At 38.4% G+C, this 13,695-nt stretch overlaps 1 protein-coding gene across 13 annotated transcripts in view; it reads right to left on the reverse strand.

Annotated features, from left to right (window-relative positions):
- The window catches only part of Grip1 (glutamate receptor interacting protein 1), a 633,384-nt gene that overhangs the window by 32,224 nt on the left and 587,465 nt on the right, over nt 1-13,695 (reverse strand). For all 13 annotated transcript variants that reach the window (XM_063255091.1, XM_063255088.1, XM_063255086.1 and 10 more), the window contains 3 exons: nt 12,215-12,359; nt 9,707-9,846; nt 9,337-9,531 (listed from right to left, as the gene is read on the reverse strand). In XM_063255091.1, the coding sequence (XP_063111161.1) occupies nt 9,337-9,531; nt 9,707-9,846; nt 12,215-12,359 (480 nt within the window). The remainder of the gene's footprint in view (nt 1-9,336; nt 9,532-9,706; nt 9,847-12,214; nt 12,360-13,695) is intronic.

Genomic DNA, 13,695 nt, shown 5'->3' on the forward strand with positions numbered 1-13,695 from the left:
CGGGAGTTTTACCTATTCTATCTTTCAGCATATTTATTGTTTCTATTTTAATATTTAGCACTTTCATTCATTTTGAATTTAATTTAGTGCATGGTGAAAGACTTGGTTCCAATTTTAATCACAGATGTGCAGAGCCAATTTTTGCAGCACCAATTATGAAAGAGGTTATCTTTCTTCTGGTGAATTCTGGTCAGGGCCTGTGATTTTCTTTGATGGTAGGATTTTAATTACACCTTTGATTAAATTGATTGATACTAGTTTATTTAGGATACTGGTCCATTAAGATTTTATATCTTTTTGACTCAGCTTTGGTAATATACATGTATCTAGAAATATATCCATTTCTTCTGCATTTTCCATCTTACTAAAATACAAATTTTCAAAGTAGTTAGACGATTTTTTGGATTTCTGAAGGGTCCATGGTGATTTTACTTTTTTCCTTTCTAACTGTATGGATTTGAGTTTTTTCTTCCCCTTTTTTGATAAATTTGGATAAAAGTTTGTTGGTTTCATTTCATCTTTCAAAGAACGAGTTCCTTGATTCATTGATTTTTGTATTGCTTTTTTAGTCTCCAATGCATTAATTTCTGCTTGATCTTCATAATTTGCTCCCTTTTATTAGTTTTACACTTAGGCTGCTCTTCTTCTTCCATAAGTTTGAGGTTCGACATTAAGTTGTTTATATGTACTTGCTCTGTTTTCCTCACATGAGTATTTACTGCTATAAATTTCTCTCTTAGGACTCCTTTCATTGTGTCCATAAGTTTTAGTACATTGTACTATCAGTATCATTCACTGTAAAAAATGTTCTGATTTCTTCTTTAATTTCATCTGTGACCCATTTGCTGTTGAGGAGGGTACTATTTAATTTCTAAGTGTTTATGAAGTTGTTTTGGTTTCTTTTGCCATGGATTTCCAATTTGCACTATGATCTGATAATATACATGTGATAACTTCAATTCTTTTGCATTTACTTAGGCATGTTCTATGAGCTACTATGTGGTCTATTTTAGAGAACGTCCCATGTGCAGATGAGAAGAATGTGTATTCTGATGTTGTAGGACGGAATACTCTGTAGACATCTACTAACTACATTTGTTCAAAAGTTTGGTTCAGTTCTAATATTTCATTGTTGATTTTTTTGTCTAGTTCATCTGATCTTTTGTGACAGTGCAGTATTGAGATTCCCCAATACAACTGTCTTAGTTTTATGTTTGGTTTTTCTTGGCTGTTAGTATTTGTTGTATATAACTGATACACTGATATTTATTGCAAATATATTTATGATTATTACCTCGTCTTGGATTTTCCCCTTTACAAAGGATGTAGTTAACCTTCTTTATCTCTCTTAATTTATCTTGGCTTAAAATTCACTTTGTCTGCAAATAGCCTTTTTCTGGGTTCTTATCGCATGGAGTATTGTTTTCCATCCTTTGACTTGCAGGCTGTGAATTTGTTTTTGAATGAAATGTATTTCTTGTGCACAGAATATTGTTGGATCTTGCTTCTTGATCCATTCTGCCAGTCTATGTCTTTTGACTGGTGAATTGAGACCATTAACATTGCTGGTTTAAATTGGTATGTATTGACTTATCCTTGTCATAGTATTTTCCTATTGTTGGCTCCCCCTCTTTTATTTCCCTTCCTCCATGTAATTGTTCTCTTTGCCCATTGGATTCCTTCTGTGGGGTTCATGGGGTTGCAGTCCTTGTTATTTCTTTCTACAATGTCCTTCAAAATATTTTGGAGGGCTGGTTTGCAATTTTCTTGGATGCTCTTTGTCATGAAAGTATCTTACACCTCCAGTTTCAAAAGATAGTTTATGGGGTACATCAATCTGGGTTGAAGATTGTTTTCCTTTACAACTTGGAATACTTTACTCCAAGCTCTCCTTGACTTAAGGGTTTGTGTTGAGAAGTTGGCTATGATTCTGATGGCTTTCCTTTTCCTTTGTTTCTTTTCCCTAATAGTTTTTAAGATTCTGTTCTCACATTGAATTTATGGAATGCTGACTATGATTTTTCTGGCTGTAGATTATTATTTTTTTTTTGGTCATGGATATTTGGAGTTCTATATGCCTCACTGTATGTCAATTTTTTTCTCTACCAAGGAAGTTTTCTGTCATGATGTCTGTGAACAGTTTTTTTTAAAATATCATTTGTTCTATCTTCTGATTTTTCATTGACTCCAACCAACGTTAAGTTATTCTTATTTGCCTCAGGTAGAAGCTGCTGGACTGATTTATCACCATTCCTTTCTGTTCTTAAGAAATATTTCTTTTTATGATTGTACTGCAAACTTGTCTTCTATACCTGAGATCCTTACATTTACTTAATCTGCTTGATACTTTCTTTTTCTTTTTTTTTTTTTTTGGATTTAAAAAATAATTTTTTTTTTGGTCTTTTTCGTTTTTATCGGTACCAGGGATCGAACTCACAACTGCCTGCTTGCAAGGCAGGCACTTATGCCGCTGAGCTAAATCCCCAGCCCCCTGTGGATACTTTCAATGAAATCTTTATTCTCCTGAATATCTGCTTGAATCTGCCTTATGGATTCCATTTTTTTTCCCATGCTGAGCATTCAGGACTTCCATGATTTTCTTAAGCTTACCTTTTTTTTTTTTTTTTTTTGTCTGTATCTGCTCTAGTGTCACTAAGCATGGTCTTTGTAGTTATCTGAGACATTATTTTTGATTTCATTTTTTCTAGAACCTCATTCAATTGCCATGTTGTTAACACTTCAGAGAGGCCAAGTGGGAGTTTCAGATTGTCCTGCCTCATTGTCCCCTAGGTTTGCCTCTGGTGAACTGTCCAGGTGAATGTCTGGGATTACATCTTTTTTAAGTGCCTTCTTCTTTTCCTGTCTTTCTTTAGTTTAATTCCTGGGGTGATGCTTGTAAATTGCCTATGGTGGGTTGCATTATTGCTAGTATTTAGGATCCCAGGGGATGGCTACTTTTCCAAGGTTTCTCCCAGTTGTAGCTGGTTTTTGGGTTTGGAGTCTGTTGGAAGATTTTAACCTCTTCAGTTTGTTGGAGATAAGAAGTTGCTACTTGTTTGGTTCCATCCCTGGTTCTCTGGCACTGTGCTGCAGTATTTTCTGTGACCCTCAGTCTATTTCAGTTATGGAATACCAGGGAGAAGAACTGGTTAGAACAAGTATGTAACTTTTGGCTATCGTGGTATCAAACGCATCAAACACAGGTTAGAAAATGACAAATTGAGCTAAACATTAATTTGCCACTTACAACTTTATGAAGTAGATTTGTAGTCCTATAACAAAATTTCAAATAAACTAGAAAATTATGTGCAGTATACAAATCCTTAATATGTCAACTTTTCCCTCAGGAGTTAAAATTTAAAATGGGTTATGGAGAAAATGGAGAAGTGGAAGAAGAGGAAGAGACTATAAGTAAGGTTGGATGACAAAGGGGACTTATGTTAAGTTTCAGAAACTGGTGCAGAAGACAAGAGGGAAAAAGAAAAGGAAGAGGTAAAAAGAACAAACCACGTTTGCAGTGCTATAAAAGTAAGATCAAACAATGCAGGAGGAAAAAATAATTAAGACAAAAAGCAAAAAACAAAAACAAACCCACCACCACAGTAACAGGAACAAACAGGCAAGAGACAGAGAGAAGGTCCACTTCCAAGGCTGTCTCTGCTTTTACTGGTAGACAATCTGTGGAGGCACAGTCCTAATCCATGCTGATCCATCACAGGAAACCAGCAGTAGGTTTTTGGTGGGGTAGTGGAGAATCTCAGTGAGCCTGCACTTTGTGGCCCAAACGGGATTAGTTGGGCTCACCACCATCTGAGCATGTTCTGCAGGTCTGAGTCTAGCTGCTAGTCACTAGATGGAGCCTGCTGCAGCTCTGAGTTTTGATTCAGCTGGCCTGCATCCAAGACAGCGCCAGACCAATTGGTCTCTCCTGTGGGAGGACTAAGCCCTCAGCATTCACCACCAGCCATGCAGTCTTTCACATCTACTGTCCCATTCCACTGCCACATCTCTCTTTGGAGGCCTGCAGGATTGTCAGACGTCAATGTGTGTTTACAGGTTTGAGCCACACCTTCTGTGTAATGAGTCCTGTCTTGGAAGCAGGCATGGACAACTATCACCTTCTTTGTTGAAGTTTCTCTCTTAGAATTCAATTCATGCTTCAGATTTTTCCTGGATCTGGGGGACCCACTTCCCTGTTTGTCTTTCTTACATTGCTATATTCCAGCATCTGGAATGCAAGTCTCAGAGAGCTGCTTACAGCTCTGCCATCTTTAATATGGTTTTTTAGTTTTTTCTTTTCATACTGGGGATTAACTCACAATCCGGCGCTTGCCAAGCAGGCACTTAGCCATTGAGCTAAACCCTCGGCTCCACAAATGGTTTTTAAAGTGGAGGAAACCTTGACATAATGATTATTATTTTTAGGGTAAATAAATCTTAAATATTTGGAAAATAAAAATTTGTCATTATAGTTTTCATTTGGTTTTCTGTATTAATCCACTTTTAGCACTTAATTCACACTCAGGTGTAATGTAGGTAGGCAATCTAAACAATGTTGGCTCATAGTGATGAAGTCTGAAATCAGAGTGTGATTTTAGAATTTACTCTTAACTACAATTATGGAGCTGTAGCTTTCACCATTAGTTTCATTTTTGCATATGAATTTTACTAAAGGAAAGTGAGCTATATTGCCAAATTTGTTTCCCAAAGACATAAGTTTGTTAAGAATGAGAAAATGAAATCATACCGTTGTGTCACTATTTTTAATTGTTCTTGACAATAAAAATATTTGAAGTGTTTAGATGAACTCTAGTTTTAAATGACAGGGCAAAAGTAGTTCTAACTTCTTTCAGAAACCACCTCAAAATGATGACCCCACCATCCAAAACCCCCTCCTTATGATCCAAATCACATCTTCAACTAGAGTATTTCTGTAACTGCAAAGTATAAGACAGAAGAAAAAATGTCCGATTCAGTGAGTGTCCATGGGCAGCTGTTACCAGGGTGGTGGCTGTAGGAAGCTAGGTGAAGACAGCGATGGCCAGAGATTGCAGAGGGGTTTTAGTTAGTCAAAGCAAGGCCAGGATATGAGGTAAAACTGCAACACTGCTTGTAACACTGCCACACAATGCATGGGCTGGCGGCAGGAAGTGTCTTGTATCCCATCTGGTACCAGTGTAAAATCAGAGAGGTGGATTGAGAAGTAGCACGTCCAGCAGATCTGTCACAGCCTGCAGGAAGGCGAGCAGCAGTGGAGCTGCGCTGTGAGTAGGGAAGGCCCTGTGGTCCACTGTCTAGGGAAGAGCTCATTTGCATGCTTAACAAGTGTGAAATGGGCTGTTTTGCATGCCGGGAACACAGCCTGGACTTGTCTTTCTCACAACCTCTAGAAAAATTCCAGCTCAGGGGGAGCTCTCTGAATACAGTGAAGAACAGTAATTTAAAAAGAATTGGCATGTGATGCATGGCAAGTTACTCCTGTACAAAGTTCAACAAAGAAAGCAGTAGTAGATGAAAGATACTCATCAGCAAAAGCACTGCATGATAAATACGACCAAATAGATGATGACAAAATTTTAGAAACATACACCAAAGCCATCTTTGTATAACACTAGAGACCAAAGCAGAAAAGTAAGAACTTGGGGAAATTGGGCAAGCTAATGGAACAAGATGAAATATGAGCATGTAATGATCAGAGATAAATGGAAGAAAAAATGAAACCCTACTGATAGAGTGGATGCTGCTTGATCTCATGCTTTGTCCTGCTCTGTAGTGTGTCTCATTATTTAGCTACACTTTAATAAATTTGGGTTCTGTATTTGTTGGTATCTTTTGTAGTTTTTTGTTATTCTTATGAAAACCACAGGAAAATGTAGAAATTAATTATGCATTCAACTCGAATAAAAAGGAACAAACTCTAAAAGAAACTGAATGAAAGAATTAAACTTCAATGCAAATTTTATATGAAAAGATCCATAATGGAACTAGTAAATGCAAGTAGAATTCTTTTTGGAAAAAAGTCCCGAAACTATTACTAATCCAATCATGGAAAAATAAAAACACAAATTTACCAATTAAGGAAAAATACGGGAGATATAATTTTAGAATTTGAGAAACTAAGCCAGGGATTTAGCTCAGTGGTGTAAGTGACTGACTGGTAAGCCCAAGGTCATGAGTTCAATCACTGGTACAGGAAAAAAAAATTTGAGAAAATAAAGAGTTAAAGAAGAGTTTACTTAATTATATACAAATATATTTATAAACCTGGATAAAAACGTATTTCTTTTTCTAAGAGAATAAAAATGTAAGAGAATAGAAATGATCATAATGACTTGCAAAAAAAGAAGAAAAGGAATTATAACTATCGATGTTGATAGGCCAGAATCACAGAGAATACAAGAGCTAACTGTTCATGAGAATGGCAGAGTCCAGGTAGACTCACTTGTCAGTCTGTTTTTGGGCTGGCCTCTCCTCCATCCAAGCAGAGCAATGTTTTCCAATAGTTAGAAAAAAATAATAAATAAGACCCAAGGAATCAAAAGCATAAGATCTGGATAAGTCAGATAGATGCAAAGTATACAAGTATACACAGCCTGGACTGTGTATTCTGAGCAAGAGAATGTGGTGGTGGGGGGAAGTTGTCTCAGAGGCCAACTAGGGGTCTGCATCTTACAGCTACATAACAAAATCTAAGATCACCCCACTGCTGGGTTTCCCTAAACACACTCTTTCTTTACCCACCAGTCTTGATCCAGCCATTGCAATTCTCTTTCCATTGACTAAGGAACACTCAGCACTGCTGGTAGCTTTTTGCATGTTAACTGTCTGGTTACTTGTCTGACCCTTCAGCTATGTAACCCCTTCTATGAGAATAGTGCCTCTGGATCTATGGTCCAACAGTGTTGGTCTTATATTGTGCCACTTATTAATATTTGTTGAGTGAATAAGTGGAAAAAAACTTGACATTCTAAGGAAGCAACAAGAACAGCAAGGAATATGTCTAGAGATACTGAGTCTTGGCCCAGGGAGGAAGACATGCATCATGTAGGTGCAGCATCCCATTGGGAATGGGGCATGGTAGTAGACTTAAAATAGTGAGGTTGTGAGCATCTTATTAGGACAGAAGAGAGAGCTGGTGAGAGGCTGAAGACATAAGCTATATCTCATCACATATTTAATGGAGGGGAAAAATGTTATCTGCTTCTGAGAAGTCAATTATATGCACAATCTGGATAGATCTGTTTTAACCTCATATCAGTAAAAAAATGAAAGAGAAACAGACTGTAAGACACTAGTAAACAGTAAGCTCAGAGTGATGGCTATGATGTGACCACCAAAGTCCCTATGTTAATGCAGCCTGCATTGATAGACTTGCTGTGTTTTAGGCTGTCAGAATGTCATATGACTTTGTTTCCCGAGTGCTATTCTTAGGTAGTTATAGTGTTAAATTGGAAGAGAATCAATGTATATTCAGAAAAGAATCCAATAGCATAATAAAGATACTGAAAAGTGTAGGTTACTAACTACACTTATGAAAAGAACTGAGGCTACTTTGCTTGGAGAAGGAAAGGAAAAAGAAGTGAATGCCATCTTCAAACATCTGAGGGGCTGTCAAATGGAGGAGGCGTTAGTCTGGTTCTGAATCACCTTGAGGGTAGAAGCAGGACTAATAGGCAGGAGCTTTGGGCAGGTATGTTTAAGCTCAATACAAGCGAGAACTTTTGAGCTGTCAGTGCAATGTGGTGATGGGAGGGCTATCTCAGTGGCTGGGAGGAATGTGTCATCTCAGGCGCTCACCTCTGACTTGCTTTTATGTAGCAAGGGAGGACACAGTACCAGGAGCTCCACTGGAATCAGCCTGGCTCAGTTACATCCTCCTCTCCCTCCATGACCCATGACCAACACTGGCCTTTGGTTCAGGGGTGTGACAAGAATCACTAGCGATTACTTATATGAAAGTGCTTACTAAAGCTGGAAGTGTTCTACAAACACAAGAGATGGTTACGGTGTTTTTTCTTTTACTTTGGAGAACTTCCATTCTGCCCTGCCTCTCTCTCTACTTAGCTATTAGCTTCATCAATCTCATAAAGATTTCTAATTTGTAAATGCCATATTTAATATTATTATGACTACTATTCAAATTTGTGAAATGCTTCATACATAATACATGGTTCTTCATCTTTTACTAATGAGGCCCTATGTTAGTATGCCAAGCACTGTCTTGTTCCCGTGGAATGAAAGGTTGGAAGAGCTGAGTTCTTAGTGTCACTGTAGGGGGCAGAACTCGTTAATATTAATAGCATCTTCACAAAAGCTTTTTGTGTAGCCAAAATGTCTCCACATTAATAAAGAGACAATGAACAAAAATTAATTCAAGTTAATGTTTCTGCTTTATTTGACTTGTGTTCTTTATTAGTGTCTTTTGTTGCCTATCAATTTTCAGGCGATGAAAATATCTGCCATTGGGCGGCAGAGCTAACTTATCACAAGGCATTATGATCTGGAAAAATTAACTGCCAGATAAATGAAACCTTCAATTCTCTTTTAGGTGTTCAAAATATATTTTCCACTAAACTCTAGGATCATCTCTAATAATAACAAAATGACATCTCTGAGATATCATTTCATTTCTATTTTTTCACCATCACAGGACACAACAGAAAGCAACAGAACAAAGGCAAGCTGAGCGAAGAAAACTAGGAAAGGCAGGATGAGAACAAACTGGATTCAGTCTCTCCCGTAAGTATAGTTTACAGAGCACCAAAGCATCTCTCACACCCAAACATATGTTCTCCAAGCTGTTTATGTATACTGTTCTTTGACTGGCAGTTGAGTTGACATCTGTGAAGAAAAATCCAGTATACACATTCATGTACCGTGATTATAACTCTCTAATAATGAGAACTGAGGGAAACCCCTTCAAGTTTCTATATAGAACCGGGAGTAGGTAAGAATAAACTGGGTCACAAATCCATAGCTCATCTCTTATGTAAGCCTCAAGCTCCCTAAGCTATTTTGTGAAAAACTGACTGGAAAAGAAGACAGTGAGACTTGTCTCTAGTGTATGATCAGCCTCAGATCAATTCTGGCTTACAAGACAAGATCAGCACTGAAAACTTGGCCATCAGACGATCTAACAGACCTGTGAATGTCTGACCAATGTTCATGACTTCAGGACTGAGAAGGAAATGCTAGCTCGGCCAAGGGAAGCGTTTCAGTGTGCTCCGTGTGGTGGCACTGACGCAAACACAGTTTAAAGACATTCTCTTTATGAATGAGAGGGTAAACCTTTGAGAAATACGATCTTCAACTATGATTCCCAGAGTGAGGACTCACCTTGGTTCCCGTAGCTGGCATCTATTCCAGACCCATCCCACGAGTCCACTGCGCTGTCCACGCTGGGCACTGTGGAGGGGTACATGTCGGAGAGCTTGCCTGGCTTCTGTGCAGGTGAGGAGTCTTCCTCCGCATCTCCCAGGTCACTCAGGTGGCTGGGGACGGGGAACTTCTTGGGACTTGACGCTGACTGGGCTTTACAGATAGGAAAAGAGGTTAAATATCAGAGAATCTGAAATAAAAAGAGACTCAGTATTCGGTGTCAGGAGATTCATTTCCTTAGAAATATGCATGTAGACAATAGCACATTATTTTAGGGAGGGAAGGACACACTCTGGTAGTCCTTAACGGAGGCCCATGACCCACTCACCTTCTGTCTGTTTCTTAATTTTCAAGGTGACAGTCTCTCCTGCCATCTGTAACAAATGGATGGCTTCACTCAGAGGCTTCCCTTTCAAGCTGCTGCTGTTGATGGCTAGAATTCGATCTCCTATGTGGATTGCGCCAGTTCTGAAAAGCCAATTAGGAACAGGGATGCAGGATCAATTCCCTGACACACTTTACACATTCATAACCATAAAGACTTGGCAAGCATGTCTACAAGTCACTTCTAGTTTTCTCTCGGGCAATGTTATAAGATAACTACATCTGTTGTGAACTACTTTTTAATTTCAAATAAAATTAGAAAAATTGTTTTAATTAGTTTTGAAAATAGACTTGGGTATTTTTTAAACTGCAGGTAAGTGGAACCGTTAGTAATCCTCTTAAAAGTACAAAGGAAATGTACTATGGTGACTGAGAAAGAGCACGGAACATTCTTTCTTTCTATATATTTAACATTAAAACACAATCAGTACCTCTGCAGAAGTGAGGCTCAGGATGATGGGGATGCACCCTGACCCTGGTGCAGGGCCTCCCCTATTGATGACCATTCCAGGGATTAAAAAGTGATGAACACAAGGATCAATCAGTGCTATATTCGAATCTATCTCTGCCACCTACCAGCTGTGTGATCTGGGTGCCTTATTTTAACCTCTGGATGTCAGTTTCTCCTGACTACAGTGGGGATAATCATCTCACAGAGAAATTCAAAGAATTAAAAAGGAATACAAATACAAAGAGCTTGGCATATTGCTTGAGATATGGTTAAAAGAAACAAATTAAATTTTGACTAATAAATCATAGATTTCCTCCCTTTTTCTTTCCATCCAACCTAACCCAGTAAACTGGCATTTATAGTTCTGATGTTTGGTGCACCTATCTTTGGGGGGAAGCACCTGGTGGAGGAGTAGATTCAGAGCAGAGCAGCTCAGGGTGGTATGAAACTCAGATGTCTGCCCTGGAGGAAGGCTGTAGAGTCCGAATTCCATGTACCAGCTGCTGGTTGAACTGGCTTGCTTTTTAAAATCTAGTGAGTGAAGGAGTTTATCCAGTGTACAGTGCTGCTGACGACTACTGTGAGTACAGTTTGCTTCTGGGACAATAGTAGCTGTGCTGAGCTAAGGAACTGAGCAACAGAGGTGACACTGTGGCATACATGTTAGGAGAGGCTGCTTAACAAGTCTGCCATTGCATCTGCTCTTAAGGACCCCCCCCATCTCTTGATTCTTTCATAGTGTTAGTTTATGGAAGATCTAGGTTGTAATTCATAAACACTTTACTGAATCAGATTGATATTAAGCTGCCATATAACAGATGTTTAGGACCAAAGGACGCCTGAAGAATATGTTATCCTAGGTGTTTCTGCTAACATCAGAATATCAAATTCCAGCAGTGTAACACTTTCTGGGCTGCCTCAGTCTCCTTGTCTTTCAGATAAGATGATGTTGGATAAGCTGAATTTTAGGATGTGTCTTTACAAGGTGTGTCAAAAAATACAATGAATACTGCTGAGTGCCATCCAACAGAAAGGCAAGCTTGTAAAATCATCATGGCGTGTCTTTACACACTGTATTTGCTAGCACAAGCACTGTGAGAATTCTGGCTCTTCCCCAAAGCAAAATGGCCAGGAAAGAGAAATGTTTTGAAGCAACTCAGGACATCAAGGCAGCCAAGACAGTGCAACTAAAGACACTCACAAAAGAGAACTTCTAGAACTGCTTCAGAAGGTGGCAAGAATAACAAGATAAGTATGTCAAAATGAGGGGGAGGATTTTGAGGGAGGTTCATGTGTTTCTTATTATAATAATTTTTTGAAAATTTAAACATTCACTGTAGTTTTTAATCACATTTTGTAATTTTCAATTTTCTGAACACTATCTCTCTATTTTGCAATTACATTCTTGAGCTAGGTCACTGGAGAGACGATCTGGTAATAGAATTTGTTTTGTGTACAACGATCTATCTCAGAAAAAAACACAGTTCATTGGAAGGTGGAGAATGGGTGCACTATGTATATAAACCATACAAGGTATTGCTAAGGGAGGAGTTCACTACACTTTGCTTTCCATAACCTTTGAAGGCAAAGCCTGCATCATCCTCTCCTAAAAACACGGCAGCCAAGCACAGCACCTGTCAGGTAACAGGTTCAGCAAGTGTTTGCAGAACTGAATCAGACAAGCCACTTAACTTCGCTGAACTGCTCTTCTCAAAATGGATATGATATAAATCTACTTCTAGTCAACAGTGGTCAGTGTACATATTTCTAGAGAGTAATATCATTGTGAAACCCATGGCATCTTTCGCTGCCTGTAAGACACTCCTTCAAGTCAAGTTGCAGTTTTGTCTGAGAGTTCTCAGGCTATAAAAGCCAATCCTTTGAAAAGATTTAAAAGTCAACAGATAAGGAAACAGGAGAGGGAAGTATGTTTTTATGTGAATGCAAAGAAGAAAGCACCTCTCAGACACTGGTAATTATAGCAATTCCTTCAAGTTTTACCTTTCAGCTAATCCTCCTTTAGTGAGGCTTGAAATGATTATTGGATCAAATGGCTCTTCAGTTCCTGAAATTGTGATGCCGAGAGGCCCCCCATAGCGCTTCAGCTCTACCGTGTAAATAATTGCTCCAGAACTTTCCTGTTCATCTGCAATAAATGCCAAGGAGTCACAACCAATTTCTTTAGAAGAAGCAAAATAATAAGATGCAATAAATTCACATATATAGTAAGAAATCCAAACATCACCATCATGGCATTATGTCTTAGAAAATAATTATTTGGGGGAAAAAGCATTTCCTTAATAGGATTTTACATTCTCATATAGGGATAGAGCTGTCAATGCCAAGGAAGAAGAGTGCTGCAGTGATTTATGTTTTAAACCTCTGCATGAATCACTAGGGCGGAGCTGCAGGACTTTTAGACTAGTGTCATGTGTAGTGCAGTACTTGCCTAACATTATGATATACATGATAAATAACAGAGGAATAAGCATGGGGCTGAATAGGAAACAAGGGAGGAGCCAGTATCAAAGGAGAAACTGGACTTCGGAATTTGCATTTTCAGACTTTACATGTAAAATAAATTGCATTATAGGAACGCTGATTTTGCTCTAAGTGAGGCTTAGGGAAGTTAGCATGAAGACAATAGCAGAAAGCCTAGAATCCTTTACATATCATTCTACTGATAATATCTTCAAGTGGACAGCAGTGAAGTCAGCCCTATGACTGCATTTGGCAGAGGGTTGAATGTTTATTTCTTCTCTGCTCATGAGAATAAGTATCTCTATACACCAGGCTGTCACATTTGTCAGGTACTGATTTTGGCTGTCTTATATTAGTATAAAGGATATTTCTGAATGCAGTCTACCTCAGTCATTGGCTAGAAAGATGTCATTTACTGTCATCATATGATGGGTGCTATGACTGAGTCAGGGTTGCATCATGAAGTCTCCAATTTAGAAGGATTATATTTGCTGATGGTGTGCTTAAAGTTTCTGAGAATTTCTGGTTTTATTCCCTGGCTCAGAGCTGTGAATGGTTAAGGAGCTGTTTCATTTCTGCACCTAAGGATACAATGAAATGGTTCAGTAGCTACTTTAACAAAACAGTCAGCTTTTACAGTTAGACTGTATCATAGTGATACATTAAGAAAGCCAGAGCTTTGCAATTACAGGCTGTTCATTTATGATATGAGACTCTAAAGAAGCAAAGAAAAGCTTGAGTTAACAATTTAACTATCCCTGTGTGTGGTAAAGAATTAGGGTGGATACAAAAATGAAAGGTTCATACAGTAATGTGGGAAGCAATGTTTCCTTTCTTGTCAGTACCTACTTTCTTTCTGGCCATAGGTTGGGAGTTCTGGATTCAGTCATCATCTCCACTTTCTGATTGCCCTATTCTTCAACAGCTCCATACACTGATAATTACTGCAGTGGTTAAATCAACATCGTAGTTCATAAAAATCTTCAATATTAGACTCAAAA

Source organism: Cavia porcellus, unplaced genomic scaffold (assembly GCF_034190915.1).
Source record: "Cavia porcellus strain 051 isolate PalLab524CR breed Dunkin Hartley unplaced genomic scaffold, mCavPor4.1 scaffold_8, whole genome shotgun sequence".
NCBI lineage: Eukaryota > Metazoa > Chordata > Mammalia > Rodentia > Caviidae > Cavia > Cavia porcellus.